Raw genomic sequence first — 25,117 nt, 5'->3', positions numbered from 1 at the left:
AAACTCGTAGCCCACTGCTCCACCCTTTGGCATGTTCTAGCTATCTCCCCTCTAACACTTAGTCCTAATGCAGGGTCTCACCCTGAAATGTCAACTATCCCTTGGACCCCATAGATGCTGCCTGACTTACTGAGTTCCTCCAACAGTTTGTTTTTATGAAACAAGTTAAGGAAGTGATTATTAAAAGATTTTGGATCCTGGTTTTTTAAATGAAGGCGTAGAATATAAGAGCAAAGAAATCATGATGAACCTTTTATAAAACACTGGTTGAGCCACAATAGGAGTATTGTGCCCGGTTTTGGGCACTACACATGAGGAAAGAAGTGAAACCTTTGGAGAGAGTGTAGGAAGGATTTTCAGTAATGGATTATAGCCACTAAGAATTAATAACGTGCGAGTGACTGTCCGGAGAGCTTGGATACTTTTCACTGTTTTCAAGGCACAGGTCAGGAGTGTCATGGAATACGTTCCACTTGCCTGAACATTTGGACCTCCAAATTTCAGGCCATTAAAGATAAAGCCATTAGTTTAAGAGACACCCCATGTATTCTAACTATTCATCCCTTCACTGGCATGCACTGACTGCAGTGTGTGCTATTTACAAAATGCGCTGCAGTTACTTGCCTAGGCCACTCTGATAGCACCTCCTAAACTTGAGACCTCCACCACCAAGACGAACAAGAGCATATACATGGGGATGCCTGCTGGTTTCCTTTAATGCTTACCATTTTGATTGAGAAATATCGTGTGTTTCTTCATTATTTGCTGGCTCTCGATCCCAGAACCCCCAAATCCACAGCACTGTGGGTGGCCAGAAGGACTGAGGTAGTTCATGAACATATGACCAGGCCCTGCTTGACCATGCCTCCGCTGGTATTGTGTACATTGTTCTGATCATCATACCAGTAGGAAAGTTGGAATTGTGCAGAAAATTTACCAGGAAGTTGACTGAGATGGACTTCTAGGAGGGTAGTGAGAATTTTTCTTCCCCCCTTCGCAGAGATGTAAATAGCCAGAGGTAAGGGGTGGGAAGTTGGAAAGATTTGATTTTTGTTTTCATCCACTGATTGGTTGAAATGTAGCACGTACTGCCAGAGGGTGGGGTGGAGGCAGGTACTCTTGCAACATTTAAGTAGTTTTTAGATGAGCACTTGAAACACGATGGTGTAGAAAACCATGGGTGGGGTGTGGAGAAAATTGAGTTCATCTAGTTAGTCTAGATGGCAAAGGGGCATTTCTTGCTGTGTGATGATGTCTCTGTATGTAAGGCAGTTTATCACCATTACCTTGAGGGAAGTGGTGATAGGCAATAAATCCTGTAGTTGCCAACAATGCCTTGAGCAAGAAAAATAAATATAGTTACTGTGTGTGGAGGTGGGTAAAATAAGGGATTCTGTGTAAAATTGGAAATGAATATCTGCTTTGAATGTGTAACCTCCGGAAATGTCGGATGGAGTTGTTGAAAAGTAGATGTTTTGTAAATATTTATTACTTGAATAAAGTATTTTTTGATATAAAAAGGTGGGTAAATTACTAGACTAAATAAGCCTAGGTTAACAATCCAGGGACATGAGTTCAGATCCCACTGTGACACCTCTGGAATGTAAATAATTTAGTCAGTCATAATGCTGGTGAAAGCAGAGTTCTTAGATTGCAGTAAATATTTATCTAGTTCCTTCATGACCTTTAAGGGAGGAGTTCTGCCATTTTATTTTAATCCAGCGTGGTCTGTGTATGGTGTTGATGTGGTTGACTCTTAAAAATCTTCCTGAAATATCCTAGTAAGCCGTCCATTAGAGGCAAGTAGGGTGGTGCAGTGACAACCACAAAATGAAAAATTGAAAAATAAATTCCAGCAGTAGAACTTTTAGTTAAGTTTGCTCCTGGGGTGTGGAGGGGTTTCAGGTTGGCAGGAGGGAAGGTTTTGTGAGGGCATTTTTCAGAATTATAGGACATCACGAAGGATAAATGGAGAGTAACTGTTCCCATCAACAGAATGATTAAGAACTAGAGCACTGGGAATGAAAGTGAACTATGGTGATAGTGAAGGCAGATTCAATTCATGCTTTCTAAAAGGAGCTGGACATCTTTGAAAGGAAAAGTTGCAGCTTTTTGGAACGAGGCAGAATTTCTGAAGTCATTTAGCTGTGGTACTTCATCGTTGACAGCTGAATCATTCACTTGTGTGAGGAATTCGCCTTGCATCAATGGCAGGAAAATGCACTTCACTATTGTAACTGAATTCATAAATTCCTGGATGACACTATCTCTGCTTATGACTTTACAGCAATGGCAAGGAATGTACTATGGGAGAAAGAGAAATGGAGATAGCATTTGCCAAAATATGAAGATAGCGCCTGTCATAGGACAAGGAGGGTGAGTGCAATGCGTTTGCTAGCAGATCGAACAAGCAGTTTATTGAAATTTCAGCTTTGTACATATGTATTGATAACTTCTAAATCTTCAGTCTCTGTTGCAATTATATACAAGGTTTAAACTTATTCTGTCCTCTACTCCAAGTTTCTAGCAGTTCATTGTGCGGTGAATCACTTTCTGCCCCTTTTTCTGAATGTTTCTCAATGCATGCTGCAAATGCCTGGCTTCAGTTCTCTTGCTTCCTCCCTTTCAATCCCAAATTATTGAAGCCCAGCACAATTTACTGCTCAGACTCATTTGATGGCTGGTAACATAAGCCAACATCTCATTGTGGCTTCCTGTCTGATTTGGAGAGCTGCTCTGAAATCACCAGCTCTGTTCTGGCGTGTGCTCCGCCAGGGTACATCTGGGTAATTTAGTCAATTATCCTATCAAATTACACACCTAGGGGATGAGTGTGGAAGTAGGTGCATGTAGGCGGCAGTTGTGAGCAACCATCTTAAACCACTGCAGGTCCTTCCCATATTTCTGATCACAAAAGAGATCATTTAGCCCAAAATCTATGCGAGTTCCAAAAGCAATCATATCAGACTCATTCTCCCATTTATTTCTCTCTAATCTAACTTTCATGTGCCCATTAACACATAATTTACCTACTACTCATTTACATTAGGGTAATTTTGCCAATTATCCTAACAAATTACACATGTTTGGGACAACCTGCACACTAAGAACGCTAGAGGTCAGGATTAAATCCAGTACCACTGTGCCATCTACGATTTAGATCCAGCAATATTAAGGAACAGAGCATTATTTCTAAAGATGGAGGTTGACTTGGAGGGCCCTAAACTGGGGGAGGAGTATTTCCATAGTTTAAGACTGGACCTGGTGGAAGTAGATTGGGAGCAGCTGCTAGATGGGAAAGCAACATTCATCAAGTAGAAGGCGTTAAAAACATGAGAGGGTAAGTGTTTAGAATCAGCATGTCACTGTGGGTAAGAACCAAAAGGTGGCAAATTCTGAGAATCTTGTTAATAAAGACTATTTGAATTTGATCCCTCCTTTCGATATGGTCCATTAACAGTAAACCCTCATTATAAAGGACTTTAGTGGAGATGGTGCTGTCTGTAGTTGCCGATGACTTCAGATAATGGTTAATAGACAAAACGACACAAAGTGCTGGAGTAATTTGGTGGGTCAGGATCTCTGGAGACCATGCTGTTGCTTCCAAGGTGGACCATGCTCCTCTCACCTGCTGTTGCTTCCAAGGTGGACCATGTCGGCGACTCTGGGTGAGAAGCAGGAGGAGGCAGTGATGTGGGGAGGGGTGGGGGGGAAGAGGGAAAGAAGCCAACTGGACAGAGCGATGGCAGAAGCAGGCAGCGGTGGTCGATTGGGAGCAGAAACAGCAGCAGGTGAGAGGGGCTCACTGGTGCACCTTGCAGGTCGGATGTGGGGTCCAAAGCTGAGGCTTTAAATGGGCGGGGAGATGGTGGAAGCCAAGGAGGGTTGCCTGGTCATTCCATTCACTTCCATTTAACATTTTATATTTGTTTCATTTAAGTTTCTGGCACTCCATGGTGCATTGGAGACACGGGCGAGGTATCATTAGCGGGCCCAGGGTGTATTGACATTTCATATCACGTGACCTCTGTCGGCTCGGGAAAACAGATAATTCTTTAAAGGTTCTGGCAACGAACGTGCTGGAAAATTGGTATTCAACCTGTACTCTGAGTTAAACCCGGGCAAACTGAAGGTTTGCGATATGGTCCAGTGAAGCTGGTTAGAACTGATTGTAAACAGGGCACCAGCAGTGTATAGAAAAACTGAGCTTGGTGCTGGATTGGCTACCTGACCCCGTGGAACTAACCAGAGTTAAAACCTGATCTGGATCAGATGGAATTACAGTGCCCTCCATAATGTTTGGGGCAAAGACCCATCATTTATTTATTTGCCTCTATACTCCACAATTTGAGATTTGTAATAGAAAAAAATCACATGTGGTTAAAGTGCACATTGTCAGATTTTATTAAAGGGTATTTTTATACATTTTGGTTTCACCATGTAGAAATTACAGCTGTGTTTATACATAATCCCCCCCCCCCCCATTTCAGGGCACCATAATGTCTGGGACACATGGCTTCACAAGCGTTTGTAATTGCTCAGGTGTGTTTAATTGCCTCCTTAATGCAGGTATAAGAGAGCTCTCAGCACCTAGTCTTTCAGTCTTTCCATCACCTTTGTAAACTTTTATTGCTGTTTATCAACATGAGGAAGAAAGTTGTGCCAATGAAAGACAAAGAAGCCATTATGAGACTGAGAAATAAGAATGAAACTTAGAGACATCAGCCAAACCTTAGACTTACCAAAATCAACTGTTTGGAACATCATTAAGAAAAAAGACAGCTTATTAATCGCAAAGCGACTGGCAGGTCAAGGAAGACCTCCACAGCTGATGAGAGAAGAATTCTCTCTATAATAAAGAAAATCCCCCAAACACCTGTCTGACAGATCAAAATACTCTTCAGGAGTCAGATGTGGATTTGTCAATGACCACTGTACGAGTGGTACAGAGGCTACACTGTAAGATGAAAACCGCTGGTTAGCCGCAAAAATAGGATGGCTGGGTTACAGTTTGCCAAGAAGTACTTAAAAGAGCAACCACAGTTCTGGAAAAAAGGTCTTGTGGATAGATGAGATGAGGATTAACATATCAGAGTGATGGCAAGAGCAAAGTATGGAGGAGAGAAGGATCTCCCAAGATCCAAAGCATACCACCTGATCTGTGAAACACGGTGGTGGGAGTGTTATGGCCTGGGCATGTATGGCTGCTGTAGGTACTGGCTCACTTATCTTCATTGATGATACAACTGCTGATGGTAGCATAATGAATTCTGAAGTGTATAGACACTGCTCAAGTTCAAACAAATGCCTCAAAATGCATGGGCCGGCAGTTCATTCTACAGCAAGACAATGATCCCAAACATGCTGCTAAAGCAACAAAGGAGTTTTTCAAAGCTAAGAAATGGTCAATTCTTGAGTGGCCAAGTCAATCACCCGATCTGAACCCAATTGAACATGCATGCCTTTTATATGCTGAAGAGAAAACTGAAGGGGACTAGCCCCCAAAACAAGCATAAGCTAAAGATGGCTGCAATACAGGCCTTGCAGAGCATCACCAGAGAAGACACCCAGCAACTGGTGATGTCCATGAATTGCAGATTTCAAGCAGTCATTGCATGCAAAGGATTGTAACAAAATACTAAACATGACTACTTTCATTTACATGACATTGCTATGTCCCAAACATTATGGTGCCCTGAAATGGGGGGACTATGTATAAACATAGCTGTAATTTCTACATGGTGAAACCAAAATGTATAAAAATGGCCTTTATTAAAATCTGACAATGTGCACTTTAACCACGTGTGATTTTTTTTCTCTTACAAATCTCAAATTATGGAGTATAGAGGCAAATAAATAAATGATGGGTCTTTGTCCCAAACATTATGGAGGGCACTGTAGTAGTTTTTAATGGTTTCTGAAACTATCTCCTGATTCAGGTTTAGTCGTACAGCATTGGAAACGGGCTCTTTTGGGCCAAGTCGTCCATGCCCACCAAGATTCCCATCTAAGCTAGTTCCATTTACCTGCATTTCTAATAAATCTTTCAAAGAGGTTTAGTGTTGCTTAACCACAGAGCAAAATCTCCCAGAGGCCAGTTACTACATGCTGAGCTGTGCTTATCATTTGAGATGTCTGCTGCTGGAATTTGTAAATCTTCTAATTAGAACTTCTTTTCTTATTAGGAAAATTAGACACTATGTGTTTATTGAGACCACATATGAAAATAAGGTAGGTGTGTGAGATCTGTGTATGCTTCCTTTTTCTTTGTTTTTTTTGCAACAATTTCCTTCATGTGATCATTTGTCTGCTGTTACAGGCTGACGTATCTGGATTTTCTGGTCGACTTCAGGTTGAGTCTCCACCAGGTACTATGTTATTTAATTTCTTTCCCTCTGTGTTGATGTACCTGGTACAAGGGTGTTGATTAGAATAAAGAAGCACAAGTTAATTGATGAAAGAAGGGGATTGTTCTCTACTTTGGCACAGTACGAACTGTTGTACTTATCGCAAATGATATGTTTCTTGCTATCTGGATATGTCTTTAGCTATTGCAAGATGGAAAGTGTGCTATTTGGTGATGGAGAGATGAGAGGATGTGATGCTGGAGTGGAATGCAGCTGTATTTATCATTCCTCCCAGCTGTTATCAGATTATTGATAAAAGACGAATTAATTGTGATCTACCAATCTACCTCCTCCAGGCCCTTGCACTTTCTTATTGCACTTTCCCTGTAGCTATAACACTATATTCTGTTTCCTTTTTCTTTTTGCACCACTTATATACTTGTGCTTGGTTTGACCGTAGTCATGTGTGGTATGAGTTGTCTCGTTAGCATGCAAAACTGTTTTTGGTATCTCAGTACATATGACAAAATATACTATACTAATCAGACAAAGACAGAGCGCTGTTTTGTACAGATCTCCAGCCAAGGTCTGAAATTGATCTAAACTGGAATTTATACAGTTTAATAGAAATAAAACTTTATGGTGAATGTCCTGATTTGTGTATTGAAGGTGGTATACCTATGATTTAAAAAAAAATTAAGTCAAACTTATGCATTGTTCTTAAAATTAAATGGATACTCATTTCCTCTTTGCCAATTGTTCTTAAATCTGATTCCCTGTCTTTTCTGGCACTACTTTGCATTGTTTAAAGAAAACATTGCCTTCCCTTTGGATCTTTGGCCAACTCCTTTCAGTCCTCTGGTTACTGACCCTCTTGCCACTGGAACCATTTCTTCATTTCCTGTAACAAAGTTCCTTTGTTGGTCACAAATGTTAATGAGAAGCAGCACATTGGCCGTGATCAAGGAGCACTAGAGAGTTAACATTTGTCTTTTATTAACAAGCTTTCCAATGCAGTGCCCAGTCTGATCTTTCGTCTCTGTTCTGACCCATTTCCTTTTTAATCTTTTATCAAGTGCACATGGCCAGAAGAATAATGGCTGACATTGATTAATGATTTGTTTTGATGGTATTTGGGGACTGTGGACAACATCTTGGTGATGGGGACATACAAAGGGATGTGAGAGAATATTTAGTGTGGTGTGTGGAAGGTGGAGGCCAACAGAACTCCTTCACACCCATACTCCCATAATTAGCGAACACGTACGGATGTGCGTATATGTGTATGAAATGCATTAATTTAATATGCTATTCTTAAAAAGTCCCTGTACTTGCCCCTGACGGGTTTAATAGTTCATTGCTTCTTTTATAGACTTGTGTACTTCCAAGTACAAAGACAGGAGGAAAAGTTCTGATGTCAGATCCAACACATCACGAGGGAGTGATGGTATGTCACTTGCAACAAGGTTACAATAACCTCAATTACACAATTGTGTTGTGCTTGCCAGAGGAATGGATTATAAAAGTAGGGAGGTTTTGATGCAATTTTGCAGAAAGGTGGTGAGACTGCACCTGTAATACTGCATGGTACTGGTTTCTGTATTCAAGGAAGAATATATTTACATTGGAGACAGTGCACAGACTGATTCTTGAGACATAGGTGTTGATATTTGAAGAAAGGTTGAACAGTTCAAGCCTAAATTCATTGGAATGAGAGGTGATCTGAAGAAGTGTCCCAACCCAAACGTCATCTTTTCATTTCCCTCCACAGATGCTGCCTGTCCTACAGTGTGTTACTCTAGCATTATTTTTTTGGTGAGGATTCTGAGAGGATATAGGTATCTTTGGAACCGAGAAGCCTAGTTTCATCATTATGGGTTGTCCACTTAAGAGAGTGAGGAGAAAATTCTTCTGTCATGATCCTTGGGATTCTCTCTTTGGAGCGTCATGGAGGCAGTCATTGAATGTCTTCACAGTGAAGGATGACAGACATATGGGGGGTAATATGACTAGAGGTATTGAGAGAGTGTAAGAAAGTGGTGTTTCAATTAGCCATGTTTTTAGTAAATAGTAGTGCAGGCGTGAGAGGTTAATTGACTTATTTCTGCTCTTGATTATTATGAAAGTGTCAGCTAAATGACTAGTTTTGGGCCTTGATGTGTGAAACAGATTTTAGAAGCAAATTATTTTCTGGTCTTGCTGAAAATACAATCCAAACACTCTGGATTCATTTGCATGTGACATCACCTGTGATTCCAGTTAGATTTTTGTTACTAAAGTTTTGGAGCACTTTTACCAGGCTGTGTTCTCTGACTGGAGATTTTAGAAGTAAGGTTGTATTCTTGGAGCAAGGGGTTAGCAATTTAGGATCAGTGAGAAATTGCTTCAGAAAAAGTGTATCAGGATGCTGTATTCACCACCTTGCTACCTATCCTGCTACGTTCATTTATCATGTATTTCTTTTATTTGCCCTCCCTGTTGGCATTAACTGATCTACACTCTGTTTCTGCACATTTGACCAGTTCATTGGTATCTTCCTGCAGTTTATCTTTCTTCTTCAATGTCAACTGAACTGCCAATATTGGTATCAGAAGCAAACTTCCTAATCATAGATCCTATGTTTAGATCTAAATCATTGATGCAATGAAAAAACAACAGACCCATTGCAGAACTTCAATGCAAAGAGCTCTGTTTACAAAAAACTTCCCTTTACTTTTACCTTTTGCTTTCTCTCATATACCCAATTAATAAACTATTTTCCTCTGGATTCTGTGGGTTTCTACTTTTCTATAATGTGAACCTGGTCATCACATGTTCTACCCTTTCTGTATCTCAGTGCTGTATTTCAGTTCTGTATCTTAGTCTGAGACTTATTTTTCAAACTCTACCATCAGAGGAACATTCACATCCTCTATGTTGAGCCTCATAAGCATTTTCTAAGTTTCAATTAGATGCTCTCTTTCTTCTAAACTCCAGGAGGTACAGGCTAAGTCTAGCCTATCTCTCTTTGAATGGCAAACCTGCCATCCCGGAGTCCATTCTCCCTATATGACGTATATCTTGCAGGCTGCAAGTGGTCTCTAAAGTCCCATATAACTGCAGTGTGGCATTGTAAGCCATAGGAGCAGAATTAGGCCATTCGGCCCATTGAGTCCATACTTAAATGATGCAATTTGCCTTCCTAATTGCTTGATGATTTTAAACTCTGCCTCAGAATCTTTACCATTATTTTCACTTCTGCCAAATCCTCATTGAAATCATTAGTTAAAGCGATTTTTTTCAGGTGCATATTCATAGTATACGGTGCCCTCCATAATGTTTGGGACAAAGACCCATCATTTATTTATTTGCCTCTGTACTCCACAATTTGAGGTTTGTAATAGAAAATATCACATGTTGTTAAAGTGCACATTGTCAGATTTTAATAAAGACCATTTTTATACATTTTGGTTTCACCATGTAGAAATTACAGCTGTGTTAAGACATAGTCCCCCTCCATTTCAGGGCACCATAATGTTTGGGATACAGCAATGTCATGTAAATGAAAGTAGTCATGTTTAGTATTTTGTTGCATATCCTCTGCATGCAATGACTGCTTGTGATTCATGGCCATCACCAGTTGCTGGGTGTCTTCTCTGGTGATGCTCTGCCAGGCCTGTATTGCAGCCATCATGCTTGTTTTGGGAGCTCGTGCCCTTCAGTTTTCTCCAGCAAATAAAAGGCATGCTCAATTGGATTCAGATCGGATGATTGGCTTGGCCACTCATGAACTGACCATTTCTTAGCTTTGAAAAACACCTTTGTTGCTTTAGCAGTATGTTTGGGATCATTGTCTTGCTTTGGAATCAACCGCCGGCCAATGTGTTTTGAGACATTTGTTTGAACTTGATCAGATAAGATGTGTCTATAAACTTCAGAATTTATTATGCTACTACCATCAGCAGTTGTGTCATCAATGAAGATAAGTGAGCCAGTACCTTCAGCAGCCATACATGCCCAGGCCATAACACCCCCACCACCATGTTTCACAGATGAGGTGGTATGCTTTGGATCTGAGGCAGTTCCTTCTCTCGTCCATACTTTGCTCTTGCCATCACTCTGATGTAAGTTAATCTTCATCTCATCTGTGCACAAGACCTTTTTTCCAGAACTGTAGTTGCTCGTTTAAGTACTTAGCAAACTGTAACCTGGCCATCCTATTTTTGCAGCTAACTAGTGTAGGATCATGTAGGATCATGAAGTCTTTTGTGGACAGTGGTCATTGACAAATCCACACCTGACTCCTGAAGAGTGTTTCTGATCTGTCGGACAGGTGTTTGGGGATTTTTCTTTATTATAGAGAGAATTCTTCTCTCATTAGCTGTGGAGCTCTTCCTTGGCCTGCCAGTCCCTTTGTGATTAGTAAGCTCACCAGTGCTCTCTTTCTTCTTAATGATGTTCTAAACAGTTGATTTTGATAAGCCTAATGTTTGGCTGATGTCTCTGGCAGTTTTATTCTTGTTTCTCGGTCTCATAATGGCCTCTTTGACTTTCATTGGCACAACTTTGGTCCTCGTGTTGATAAACAGCAATAAAAGTTTCCAAAGGTGATGGAAAGACTGGAGGAAAGACTAGGTGCTGAGAGCTCTCTTACACCTGCATTAAGGAGGCATTTAAACACACCTGAGCAATTACAAACGCTTGTGAAGCCATGTGTCCCAAACATTATGGTGCCCTGAAATAGGGGGGACTATGTATAAGCACAGCTGTAATTTCTACATGGTAAAACCAAAACATGTAAAAATATCCTTTAATAATATCTGACAATCAGTACTTTAACCTCATGTGATTTTTTTTCTATTACAAATCTCAAATTGTGGAGCACAGAGGCAAATAAATATATGATAGGTCTTTGTCCCAAACATTATAGAGGGCACTGTAGGTACTTTGCAGTAATGCAAGCTGCAGTAAAATCGTGGATGCATTCTACATAAATTTAACACATTTGGGTTTTTTTTTGTCTCTTTGTTCATTTCACAGGGAGCGTTCATGGTACGAAATCCTCAATTGTTAGGATACATTCCATGACCATTGAAGCACCAATTACCAAGGTAGAATTAACTAGGTCCGTCCTGATGTAATACATGCATTATCCAAGTTATTTTAAAGTGATTATATTGTATTTAACTTTGCATGAAATGGTATGAAACTGATAATCAGTAGAATGGAATACATGATGTGTATGCCGATTGCAGCCTTGCATTATTGGTGGTAATCTGCTTGCCTCTAACTTGGGGTGATGAGTTGCCAATAGCGTCTGGGGTGCTGAATGTAAATAGCATATTAATGGGTTGAAATGCTTCAAAGGGGCTAATCAGTTTATTACTCTTCATTTTAAGGTAATAAATATAATAAATGTGGCGAAAGAGAACAGCTCTGACGCAGTAGCTGAATCTTTGGGTCATGTGCTGGATATTCTGCAAACTACAGAATTATACTCTCCACGGATTAGACGCAATGAAGAGGATCCACACACCAGTGATCTGGTTGATGGCCTGATGTCAGTAAGTTCAACTTGAACAATATTCTTTAGAAATAATTTACAACATTCTATCGAATATAAGTCACTTTTCAGTGGTTTTGCTAGACTGGAAAAGACTGCAGATGCTGGAATCCTGAATAAGAAACAACATGAACTCTGGGTCAGGCAGCATTTGTGGAGGCAAGAGATGTAAATTAACATTTTGGGTCAAGATCCTTCGTGACTGAGAGGGAAGAGGAAAGTTTGCTGGGATATAACAGTACTGGAAAAGGAAGAGCAGGTGAATGATGGGTGAATATAGATGGGTTGCAAGTAGATATGCAGCCAGGTGAGGGAGGGGATGGTAGAGGTACAAATGGAAAAGAAAATGCTTTAGTGAGTGTTTGTGGGAGGAGAACACAAGAGGACAATTCCAATTGTATATCATTTTAACTCTCTCTCCACTCATTGAGGAGGCGCTGTGAACTGTTTGCGTGCTACTTTATGTTTCATTTTTTTCCTTAGTACCTAATCAGATGTACAGCACTTTGGTCAACGTGGGTTGTTTTTAAATGTGCTATACAAATAAAAATTGACTTGACTTGACACTGACCTATCTTTCCTCAGACTTCTCCATTGCTACAGATCCTACTAATCCTACCTGCCTGCGTTTGGTCCATATCCCTCTAAACCTGTCCCCTCCATGTGCCTATCAAAATGTTTCTTAAAGCCCTTGTCCATCTAAATGCATGTATATCCGATCCCACAGAATACACTCTAGCAGCTTTCTGACCACAGATGTTAAGCTCACTGGCCTGTAGTTCCCAGCCTTTTCCCTGCAGCCCTTCTTGAATAGAGGCACAACATTTGCCATCCCCCAGTCTTCCAGCATTTTTTGTCAGTATTTCATGACCACTCATAAATCTCAACCAGGAAATCTGGTTTCACTTATAACCTACTAGCTCTGTTCACTCCACACACCACCATCCAGCTCCATCTGCCCATCAAGCTCTCCCGATGTGATTCCATCGATCACTTGCGAGTCTCTCCCACCTTCACTCGTACAGCTATATACTGGCAATCCATCCTCTTTTTTTCTCAGTCCTAGTGTAAGGTCTTGACCTGAAACATTAACTTGCATCTTTTTCCTTCCCAGATGCTGCTTGATCTGCTGAGTTCTTTGAGCATTCCATTTTTGAAACTAAAGGAAACATTCAAGCTTTTATTATCTGCCCCACTTCTATCCCGACCTGTTTATTTTAGCATTAAATCAACAATCAATTTTTAACCCATCCTGCGTTTAGTAATCACTAATGACATTTTTAAAGCTCTTGAGTTCTAAAAAAGCTCTGTCATAGTCACACAGTGTGTTGCGCAACACAGAAACAGACCCTTTAGCCTAACGTGTCCAGATCAACCAATTTGCCTAACCAAGCTCGTGCCACTTGCCTATATCTGCCCCGTATCTGTCTAAACCCTTCCTTTCCATGTAATTGTCTTTTATATGTTGTAATTGTATCTTCGCCTACCACTTCCTCAGCCAGCCCATTCTGCATTTGCATTGCCCTCTGAGGAGAAAGTTGCCCCTTGGGACCCTTTTAATTTTTTTTCCCTCTCATCTTTAAATCTATGCACTCCAGCTTTAGACTACCCTAGTCTGACGAAAAGGCTGTGGCTATTCACCTTTTCTCTGCTCCTCCTGTTTTTATAAACATCTAGAAGGTCTCCCCCCCCCCCCCCCCATCCTCAAGCCTACGCTTTCAAAAAGATGATGTCCAATTCCTGTACTCTATACACCGATCAATTAAAACAAGCGTCCCAAATATCATCTTCACTACCCTTCTACCTGTGTCCCCACTTCCATTGAATATGCATTTGCACCCCCCCTAGACCTCTATTCTACACCAATCCCCAGGGACTTGGGTGTGAACTAGTTTCATTTTTCCAGAAGGAGAATCAAATGTGTGGAGCGAAGTCACAGCAAGGGGCAGAAAATGTTGGTTGTAGTTGTATACAGACAGTTTCCAGGTAACATAAACTATTTATGTTACCAGGTAACATAAACCTGAAAACTATTTGTGAGCTCTTTTCTCTAAATCAAAAATTGATCTGCATACACTTCATTGAATAACCCACTAAATGCTACCCATAATTAAACTAATGGAATATATCCCATGTCCAATCGTTAAAGAATCCCACAAGAATGTATTGCTATCACTAACTTGAAAAATGTTTTAATGTATGGGTGAATTTTCTTAAAGTCTGATTTTGTATAATTCGGGTCATTCATAACCCAGGGAGTCTCTGTATACATTCTTAGACTAGTGGTAATGCAGCATATAGTAATACTCATAAAATTAGAGGCATGCAAATAAATGATGCAATAATCATAGAAAAAATTAATACACATCGACTATGCAAATTAAATTGGAAATAACAGATCAATAATAGTGTAAAGAATAATAGAATAAAAATCTAAGCAATATCCTTGACAGGTAGGTTTAAGGCAAATCAAAGTCATTCTGTGGGTATGTTAGGAGCAAGAAGATAGCCAGCGTAGTCCGCTTGATGATTTAAAAACTGTCAACCTGTTTGCCGAGCCAGCGAATGGATGTCGATAAGGTCCAAAATGAATACTAATTATCTAGACATAGATTATAGAGGACAATGTTTAGGAAAGGGTGGAAGGATAGTCTCGAGCTTATCAGTATTAAGAAGGCAGTTATTAGGTGTTTTGCAACATTGAAAGGTGGACAAATTCCCAAAGCTGGATGAGATTTATCCCAGAATGCTATCAGAAACAAACAAGATTTTTGGATATTTCCGAGCCACAGGCGAGGTACCAGAAGACTAGAGGTTGGCCAATAATATTCCTCTGTTTAAGAAGGGAAGCAGGGAGAGGCTGCTTCTAATACAGTTACGAAAGATTTTAAGATGTTGCTTAATCCAACTTACCAAGATCATTTCATGGCCCCTTTTTGCCCTCCCAACCTTTCTCTCGTTCTCTCCTATATGCTCTATAACTGCAAAGAACTCGTTCAATATCAATTCTCTGTACCCGACATCGGTTTCCTACTTTTCCCTGATCAAACTTCAACAGTCATTATTACCAAGATTCTCCGAGCTTGCCATCTTTTGGTTAGTACCCTTTTTGCTGACTCTGAACACTTACCCTCTCGCTTTTTAATGCCTTCTACTTGATGAATGATACTTTCTCATCTAGCAGCTGCTCCCAATCTACTTCCACCAGGTTCAGTCTTAAACTATGAAAATCCCCCTCCCCAAGTTTAGGGCCCTCCAAGTCACCCACCATCTTGATTTGGAAATAATGCTCTGTTCCTTAATGTTGCTGGATCTAAATCCTGAATGGCACAGTGGCACTGAATTTAATCTTGGCCTCTGGTGCTCTCCGTGTGGAGTTTGCATGTTCTCCCTGAGACTGGGGGGGTTCTCTGCATGCACCTGCTTCTACTCTCATCCCAAAGGTGTGTCATTTGTTAGGATAATTGGCTAAATTACCCTGATATAAATGAATAGTAGATGAATTATGGTGTTAATGGGCTTGTGAAAGTTAGATTAAAGAGAAATAAATGGGAGAATGAGATAGATATGTTTGCTTTTGGAACAGGCATAGACTCTGAGCCTAATGATCTCTCTTGTGGTCAGGAAATATGGCAAGGACCTGCAGTGGTTTAAGATGGCTATTCACGACCACGCCTATTCCACTACGTTTGGGGATCAGCGACAATTGCTCACCTTGCAGTCACAGCTAGATTCTGTAAAGTGAATAAGTAAATAAACAAAATATTCCAATTGGATTTGAAAACAAAAGTCTGGCTTGCTATATCGAGAACCCAAGAGTCTCAACCTCTAAAAGGTGTCAGTCATTCAGGGCAGAGATGGGAAGATTTTTTTTCCATCTGAGGGTGATGAATTTTCTACTCAAGAAGGCTGTGGAGGCAGTTACAGAGTATCAAGCCAGATATCAGTTCTTGGTTACCAAAGGATATGGGATTACTGCAGGAAAGTGGTTCTGAAGTGAAAGATTAGCTGTGATCAGGTGCAAGTTAATAATGGCCTACTCCTATTATAAGAATCTTGGGAGCCTGTGGTGAGCACTGGGAGTGCATCCGAAGGAGTTGTCCCTCAGTATGTGGTCATCACTGCTGAGTTGTGCTGGCAATCTATTGACTTTTGTGAACTCTCTGCTCTCATCTAGGACCATAAAGTTCTGTGCACAATTTTGAAAGCAGAGCTTACTTGCTTGAGAGAGTAACTGAGTTAGTCAGGCTTCCTGATTTTCACTGCTGTGTGGTATTTTTTGTTGCTCACCCAGTAATTGGGATAGTAAGCTCTGCACAATGGAATGGTGTGCAATCACTCAACCTTCAGTAAGTATCAGAAGGCTTGAGGCTCTGCACCATCTTTACCAGTGATGCTGCTGATGTAGGTGTAGAAAAAAGGGGGAATAAATGAAACAACATAGATGCTGCCTCAGTACAGGTTTATTCTCTGACCAAATGTTAGTATACTTCTGGAACAGGATGGCTGTCTCATTCATCAGTTGCTCTTTCAGAAGGGTGAGAGCAGTGCATCACATCCCAGATCTGACACCACAAAATTTCCTTCTGAGTGCTGAGGAAGTACCATTTTGTATTGATCCATCTAACTTGAAATGGGGTTCCAGCTAAGCCTTCTGTGGTCTTGAGTTCTCAGATGTTGCAGTCTTCTCTGAGCTGCTTAATATTTTACCAAATGGCTGAAGAGATATCAGCTATTTTGTGTTTCCATAATCTCTAGCAAACAAAGCAAACTATGCTCGGGAATGAGGGCTGAACCTGTTGATCTGGGTACCCATACTGACTGTTGACTGGTACGTCAAATACTGAAACCGTATTCAACAGGAATGCAAGATTCTTGGGGTGGCACGGTAGCGCAGCGGTAGAGTTGCTGCTTTACCGCGAATGCAGCGCCGGAGACTCAGGTTCGATCCTGACTACGGGTGCTGCACTGTAAGGACTTTGTACGTTCTCCCTGTGACCTGCGTGGGTTTTCTCCGAGATCTTCGGTTTCCTCCCACACTCCAAAGACGTACAGGTATGTAGGTTAATTGGCTGGGTAAATGTAAAAATTGTCCCTAGTGGGTGTAGGATAGTGTTAATGTACGGGGATCACTGGGCGGCACGGACTTGGAGGGCCGAAAAGGCCTGTTTCCGGCTGTATATATATGATATGATATATGATATGATATGTACAAAATTATTGAGTAATGTCTTGACCATTGTAACTTTCCTCTCTTGGTGCCTGTAGGGTGGCTTGCAGAAACTAGCTGGAAATGCCTTCGCCAAAAGTAAGTTGGTCTAGTTTCATCTTTGTGAATTCCCTATTTGGTTTTGCAAGAGCTTTTCATTGGATTTATTCCCAAGGATCTTTGGATATTAATTTGTACGGGGTTTGTTGTGATAAAGGGACAATGGGACAAGGAGTAACCATGCCTCCCCTTCTAGTCTGTACCACTCTTGTTAGATTATGACTGATATATAATTTAACTCCATTCACCCACACTTAGTGTCGCTGGGTGTTCTGGCCTAACTTATTAATCGTGGTCATTAGAATTTTAATTGACCCAGTGGGTGCAGGCTTTTGAAGGCATCTATATATATATCTAATCTTACTAAAACTCTGACTTGTATGTATATTTGTAACAGTGATTTCGGCTGATTTCTGCAAAACGGTGAGGCGTAGCGCCACAATCTTTGCATCACCTTAATCACACCGCTGGACGCTTGCCGAAAATGATATTTTTATTTAATTCGGTCGTATAGTTTTTAAGTTACAGAGGTTTAAAAGTCCAAAAAAAATTGTCTCATTTTTTCGGCTGATTTTCGGCAAAAACGGTGAACCGTAGCGCCACAATTTTTGCACCGCCTTAATCAGAACGCTGGTGGAAAATGATGTTTTTATTTGATTCGGTCGTATATTTTTAAAGTTACAGAGGTTTTAGTAAAAAAGAAAAAATTCCAGCCGTTTTTTCCATGGCCTTCAGCGTGTGACGTCAAAATGCACATGCACCCCCACCCCCCCGGACCTTTCACTAATGCGCTTCCCCCTCCCCCCCCGACCTTTCACTGATGCGCTCCCCCCCCCCCCCCCCCCCGGACCTGTTGGTGCTGGGGGCTAGAGAGAGTAGGGGAAAGGGGTGTGCTGGGGAAAGGGGGGGTGGGAGAGAGTAAGAGTGTGTCTGGGGGAGAGAGAATGGTGGCGGGGTCTAAGAATGGGGACTGGGGAGGGGGACAACAGGGGTCGTCCGGAGGGGGCTTGGTGGTGGGGGAGATAGGGGTACTGGGAAAAGGGGAGGTCATGGGGAAAGGGGGGGGTGTGGGGAGAGTAAGATTGGGGTTGGGGGAGGAGAGAATGGAGGGTGTGGGAATGGGCCCAACGGGCCCTCTTCTCTAGTCTAATCTATCTATCTAATCTAATCTTACTAAAACTCTGACTTGTATGTATATCTGTAACAGTGATTTCGGCTGATTTCTGCAAAACGGTGAGGCGTAGCGCCACAATTTTTGCACCGCCTTAATCACACCGCTGGACGCTTGCCGAAAATGATATTGTTATTTAATTCGGTCGTATATTTTTTAAGTTACAGAGGTTTAAAAGTCTTTTTTTAAATCTCTCATTTTTTCGGCTGATTTTCGGCAAAAACGGTGAACCGTAGCGCCACGATGTTTGCACCGCCTTAATCACCACGCTGAACGCTGCTGGAAAATGATATTTTTATTTGATTCGGTCGTATATTATTTAAGTTACAGAGGTTTTAGTTTTTTTTTTTAAATTCCAGCCGTCTTTTCCATGGCCTTCAGCGTGTGACGTCAAAATGCCCATGCACCCCCCTCCTACTGATTTATTGAAGGCTTTCAGCGTGGCGCTGCTGTGCGTCTGTGCCCCTCTCTCCCCTTGCTTCTCTCCTCTCTCCCACACCCGGGAGATCCTCTCCCCGCTATCCCCCCCCCCCCCCCGGATCTTTCACTGATGCTCTCTCCCCCCCCCCCCCCCGGACCTTTCACTAATGCGCTCCCCCCTCCCCCCCCGACCTTTCACTGATGCGCTCCCCCCCCCGCTATCCCCCCCCCCCCCCCCCCCGGGCCTTTGAATGATGCGATCTCCTGCACCCCCCCCCCCCCCGGACTTTTCACTGATCCGATCCCCCGCACCCCCCCCCCCCCCACCGGGCCTTTAACTGATGCTAAGAGTGTGTCTGGGGGAGAGAAGATGGGGGGGGGGGGGGTCTGAGAATGGGGAATGGGACAACAGGGGTAGTGCGGAGGGGAATTGGTGGTGGGGGAAAGAGGGGTACTGGGAAAAGGGGAGGTCCATATCCTTCCCCTCTCCCCCATCCCTCCCTCCTCCCCTCCCCCTCCCCCCTCACTCTCTCCCCCCTCCACAAATACCGCCCCATCTCTCATCACCCTCCCCCCCTCCATCCTCAACACCTCCCTCCCTCCACCACTCCCTCCCCGCCCAAGGGGAGGGTGTGGGGAGAGTAAGAGTGGGGCTGGGGGAGGAGAAAATGGGGGGTGTGGGGACGGGCCCAACGGGCACACTTGTTCTAGTCTATCTTATTAAAAGTCAGATCTTGTGTTAAATGTATGTATATATCTGTGATTTCGCTGATTACGGAAAAACGGTAAACCGTAGCGCCACGATTTTTGCGCCGCCTTAATCACCACGCGGACAGCTGCTGGAAAATGGTCGCATATTTTTTAAGTTACAGAGGTTTTAAAGCGCTGCCCCCCCCTGATTTATTGAAGGTTTTTAGGGGGGCGCTGTGGTGCGGCTGTGCTCAGTACGCATGCGCGGCATCTCCTCACTTGTATATATATTTCACTGATTCGGCTGATTACGGCAAAACGGTCAACCGTAGCGCCACAATTTTTGCACCGCCTAATCACACCGCTGGACGCTTGCCGAAAATGATGTTTTTATTTAATTCGGTCGTTTATTTTTTAAGTTACAGAGGTTAAAAAGTAAAGATATTTTTTCACAGTTATTTCGGCTGATTTTGGCAAAAACGGTGAACCGTAGCACCGCCTTAATCACCACGCTGAACGCTGCTGGAAAATGGTTTTTTTATTTGATTCGGTCGCGTATTTGTTAAGTTACAGAGGTTTTAGAAAAAAAAAGAAATTAGCCGTTTTTTCAGTTGCCTTCAGCGTGTGACGTCAAAAAGCTCGCGCAACCCCCCTCCTGATTTATTGAAGGCTTTCAGCGTGGAGCTGCTGTGCGTCTGTGCGTATGGGCTCACCTCTCCTCTCTCCCCTTGCTTCTCTCTCTCCCACACCCGGGAGACCCTCTCCCCGCTATTACCCCCCCACGGAACTTTCACTGATGCGCTCCCCCCCCCCCCCCCGGACCTTTCACTGATGCGCTCCCCCGCCCCCCACGGACCTTTCACTAATGCGCTCCCCGCCCCCCCCAGGGACCTGTTGGTGCTGGGAGCAAGAGAGAGTAGGGGAAAGGGGTGTGCTGGGGAAAGGGGGGAGAGTAAGAGTGTGTCTGGAGGAGAGAGAATGGTGGCGGGGTCTGAGAATGGGGACTGGGGAGGGGGATAACAGGGGTCGTCCGGAGTGGGCTTGGTGGTGGGGAAATAGGGGTACTGGGAAAAGGGGAGGTCGTGGGGAAAGGGGGGTTGTGGGGAGATTAAGATTGGGGTTGGGGGAGGAGAGAATGGGGGGTGTGGGAATGGGCCCAACGGGCCCTCTTCGCTAGTATATTACTAAAACTCATCTTGTTTGTTTGTTGCTTTGTTAGTTTGTATGTTCCTGAAATACAGCCAAAAGGGTACACGATAGCCCAACAATTTTAGGCCCACCCTACTCACCATTCCCCTGCGATCTCAATTGTTCAAGTATTGTTACATTTAAAAAACAATTAACTTAATAAACTTTAATAAATGCGGTTCTCCCTCCGCCCCGCCGGGAGGACAGGCGCCCGTCCCGGCATGCCCCGCACCTGACCTTCCTCCCGTGGTGCAGCGCAGCAGCAGAGGTTCAAACAAGATGGCCGTTGCTGCCGAGCTGCTGCTGCAGGAGAGGTTTGCACCCAATGGGTTCACGCCCGTCTAGTAAATCTTAATTTCCACTACCTTGTGTATGGCAAATGTCTTTGCATCTAAATGATGTAGCTCTAATTTTAAAATGGGATTAGAGCAATGCTTCTTAATTTATCTTGATACTCAGTGAGATAAAGACCATCATTCCATTAATCTTTGATTATTATTAACATAATAACTTTTAATCGTTTGTCTATCTGGTCACCTAAGTCCCTAAGTATTTCTGGAGCTCTTCTCTCAGAATAGCTGGAAGCCATTTTGCTTCTCGAACTTATTGTTAGATCATGATTGAGCTGCATATTTAACTCTATCTAATTCCTTCCATAACAAAGAACAGGGTTTTGGTAAAGTTAACTTGCTGGACTAGTCACTGTAGCGTGGAATATAATGTAAAGAAGTATGTTCAAATTCCACCTCAGCAATTGGGAAATTTAAATTTAACTTTGATCATCTTAAATATCAACCTTCGTCCTGTACATTTTGTTAATGGTTGTAGGACGGCATTTGGTAAATGTTTGAGCTTTTATCAAGTACCTTCTGGAAGCCCATGTGTATAGCATACATTGATACTCTTTTACTTACTGGATGTGTTTCTGAAACAAATCTTGTATAATTTCTTAACTTTAAATCCATGCCACCTCAGTTACTAGTACAACAATTAAACAGTTGTCTCTATTAGCAGTCGACTAATAGGCATATGATTTCTGAAGAAGGGTCTCGACCTGAAACATCACCCATTCCTTCTCTCCAGAGATGCTGCATGTCCCGCTGAGTTACTCCAGTATTTTGTCCATCTTTGGTTTAAACCAGCATCTGCACTTCCTTCTTACACATATGATTTTGGTGTCATTATTCCTAATTTGAATAACATTGTTCACCATCAATAAAATATATTCATTTCTCTTCCCTGAATTCAAATTGAAGTCCTTGCAGATTCCATATCAAACTCCCACCTCACAACTCCTTTGCACTGTCAATGAGCCTTATAGCCTTTCTGCTTGATCTAAACAGCTTTCTACACTACCAAGTCGTGTGAATGGAAAAGAACTGCAGATGCTTGAAATCCGAAATAAAACAGGATGCTGGAAATACTCAGCAGGTCAGCAGCATCTCTGGAAAGAGAAGTGGATTCAACATTTTATGTCAAAAACCCTTTGCCAGTTTTGATGAGAGGTCTTTAACTTAAAGTGTTAACTATTTTCTCTTTCCATGCATGTGGCTGAACTGCTTGCATTTTCTGCTTTTACTTGGGGTCTGTAAACTTGGGTGAACAACTTTGCTGTGTGTAGAGTTACTTGTGATGTTCAATTATTATAGTTTATCAATTATTTTGTGGTTTCTTTTCTCCCAGATACCCATCCAAGTCAAACTCAGTTGAAAACGTCTTCCTTACCCAAAGATGCCCATCGAACGATAACTGGATTGATGGAACATGAGGAGAATTGGGATTTTGATATATTTGAATTAGAGGCTGTAACCCAAAAAAGGTAAGATTAAAACAGTGATAATGATAAACAGATCATGAGGGAATATTGGGGAAAATTTAAATCCCCCACCACAGTGAGGGAATTTTGAGGTCAAACATTCACACAAAACAATCTAATATCTACATCTGCTTGACATAAGTTGCTCTGGAATGAAACAGTTCAATAGTTTTTACAAATATTTCAGAAAGGTGTTCCACTATGATTGGAAAATTAATACCATTTAGAAGGCTGATTGGGGCATGAACATGTTTGTAGGAAAAGTTAAATTGTTGAAGACTGGGTTCAGCATTAGTCCTCCCTAGTAAAACAAGCCTGTGGACAAAGTGCTTGCTTGTAGTTGAGGAAAATAGATGATTGCTTGGCATACATTTGTATTCTATCTGTGTGATTGCCTTTTATGGGGTTCCTGCTACATGCTTTTTGCCTACAATTTCTCTGCACACCAGGAACAGATACATAAGTAAATTGCAGAAAAGTGTTATAACAATAAGATTATAGTGATGGGGGATTTTAATTTTCCCCTATATTAACTGGAATTTTCCCAATATTGATGCAAAGGCCTTAGATGGGATGTAATTTGTTAAATTGAATTTTGAGACAGCCCGGAGAGATGGACAGTATTTGATGCAACTTGGGAAGTGTCAGCGGGGAAGACTTTGGGAAATATTGACCATAATTCTGTAAGCTGTACGGTAGTCATAGGAAAGTATCAAGTTGACTCTTCAATTAAGGTTTTGAATTGGGGGAAGACAGATTTCAGGTGTAAGAAACACCTGGTAAAAGTAGAAGGCAGGGGTGCAGATGCTCGAGGTTAAAATGGCAGCTGCCTAGTGACACCATTTAAAAGAGAGTTACTAAAAGTTCAGGACCAGCACATTGTAGTAGGGGTGTAAAGCAAAGATGGAAAGATTAATATAAAAAGTAAGAAGATACAAGGAACTGCAGATGCTGGTTCACAAATAAAGCACTCCATGCTGCAGTAACTCTGCCACTAGGGCAGCATCTCTGGAGAAAATGGATAGATGATGTTTTGGATCGGAACCCTTCTTTAGTATGGCAAGTATGGACAACTAGAATCGAGAGAGTCTTTTGTCAAATATCATGTGTGTAAGAGAATTTAAAGAAATTGGGAGTGCAATAAATGTCAAGAAATATCTTTGGCAAGTAAGACTAAGGAGAATCCCAAGTTATTATTTTTGTATATCAGGAGCAAGAGAGTAGTCAGGGGGAAAAAATGGGCCCTTTAAAGATCAACGGGGTAATCTGTGTGTGGAGCCATGTGATGTAGATGAGGTCTTCAATAAATGGCTATCATCTGTGTTCAGATCTTGTATGTATATATATATATTCCACTGATGTCGGCTGAATACGGCAATTCCGGCAAAACGGTGAACCGTAGCGCCACGATTTTTGTACCGCCTTAATCAGCATGCGGTTCGCTGCTGGAAAATGATATTTTTATTTAATTTGGACGCATATTTTTTAAGTTACAGAGGTTTAAAAGTGCTGCCCCCCCTCATTTATCGAAGTTTTGACAGAAGGGGGGCGCTGCGGTGTGGTCTTTGTGGTCCTTTTGAAACCCCATCACTATCTATATTCGCACTTAGTTTGTTTTAAGACATTAAACTTGAAAATGTTACACTTGATCCCCTGGATTAAATCATTTTAGGGTTTGTGAGCTGCTTGAGCCCATTATCTAGGGTCTGGGAAAACTGGTTTATTCCTAATATTTGTTTTCTCTCTTAACCCTGGGAGGATAAGGAGTGTGTCAGGGAACTTGATGGAAACTGGCAGCACTAACAATAAAGGTGCTTAAGAAAGCTTGCAACTTTGACATTGAATGTGAGAGTTGGGAGCTTATGGTATAACTTCATAAAGCAATTGGTTAGAACACAGCTGCGTATTGTGTGTAGCTCTGGCCACTCTCCCAACATATCCAAGTCCTTCTGCAGTGTCCCTGCTTTCTCTACACTACCTACCCCTCCACCTATTTCATATCATCCGCAAACTTGGCCACAAAGCCTTCAATCCCCTCATCCAAACTGTTAATATACAACTTCGTGGTTGTATCCAGCTTCCTCCCACATTCAGCCCATCAAGTCTACTCCACCATTCAATCATAGCTGTTCTATCTCTCCCTCCTAACCCCATTCTCTTGCCTTCTCCCCATAACCTCTGACACCTGTTCATCTTAAAGATTTGACGGTTCGTAGATTCATTGACAACATATATTGCCCCTAGTGTGAGAGTGTTGGCACCTGGAGGGATTTGATAGGAAATATGGGTAGGACTAAAATAGGATTCGCTTACTTAATAAGCCAACGGGCCTTTTCCATATTGCACAACTCTGACTGTACTGATCTAATTCCTTATTTATAGCACTACCTCGCCTCCTTTAATTTTGTTTTCTATCTTTACTAAATGTTGAATGATAAAGTTCTGTGTTAAAAGTTGCCCCACAAGTTGCTATCAAATCTTACCCCTGACTTTAAATCAATGCCTTCTCGTTCTTGATTCCTGAACCATGGGAAAAAGATTTGTATCATGATTTTGTATGTTCGCTCTCCTCTAAATTCTAGTAGATAAAGCTAACTTGCCCTATCTTTCTTTATAAGACAATTACCTGTACCATATATTGGTACAATACATGGAGGCACAAGAAACTGCATAC

The 25,117-nt window shown here is 42.0% G+C and overlaps 1 protein-coding gene across 6 annotated transcripts in view; it reads left to right on the top strand.

Moving 5' to 3' along the window:
• Window positions 1-25,117, top strand: part of pde8a (phosphodiesterase 8A) — an 86,372-nt gene that overhangs the window by 39,358 nt on the left and 21,897 nt on the right. For 5 of the 6 annotated variants that reach the window (XM_078427522.1, XM_078427520.1, XM_078427518.1 and 2 more), the window contains 8 exons: window positions 2,288-2,376; window positions 6,186-6,231; window positions 6,320-6,368; window positions 7,720-7,794; window positions 11,367-11,437; window positions 11,726-11,890; window positions 17,158-17,197; window positions 22,311-22,446. In XM_078427522.1, coding sequence (XP_078283648.1) covers window positions 2,288-2,376; window positions 6,186-6,231; window positions 6,320-6,368; window positions 7,720-7,794; window positions 11,367-11,437; window positions 11,726-11,890; window positions 17,158-17,197; window positions 22,311-22,446 — 671 coding nt within the window. The remainder of the gene's footprint in view (window positions 1-2,287; window positions 2,377-6,185; window positions 6,232-6,319; window positions 6,369-7,719; window positions 7,795-11,366; window positions 11,438-11,725; window positions 11,891-17,157; window positions 17,198-22,310; window positions 22,447-25,117) is intronic. The other variant, XM_078427519.1, reaches the window with a different exon arrangement.

Source organism: Rhinoraja longicauda, chromosome 33 (genome assembly GCF_053455715.1).
Source record: "Rhinoraja longicauda isolate Sanriku21f chromosome 33, sRhiLon1.1, whole genome shotgun sequence".
Classification (NCBI taxonomy): domain Eukaryota; kingdom Metazoa; phylum Chordata; class Chondrichthyes; order Rajiformes; family Arhynchobatidae; genus Rhinoraja; species Rhinoraja longicauda.
Note: the sequence above shows the minus strand (reverse complement) of the source record. Positions and strands in the feature narration are given on the sequence as shown.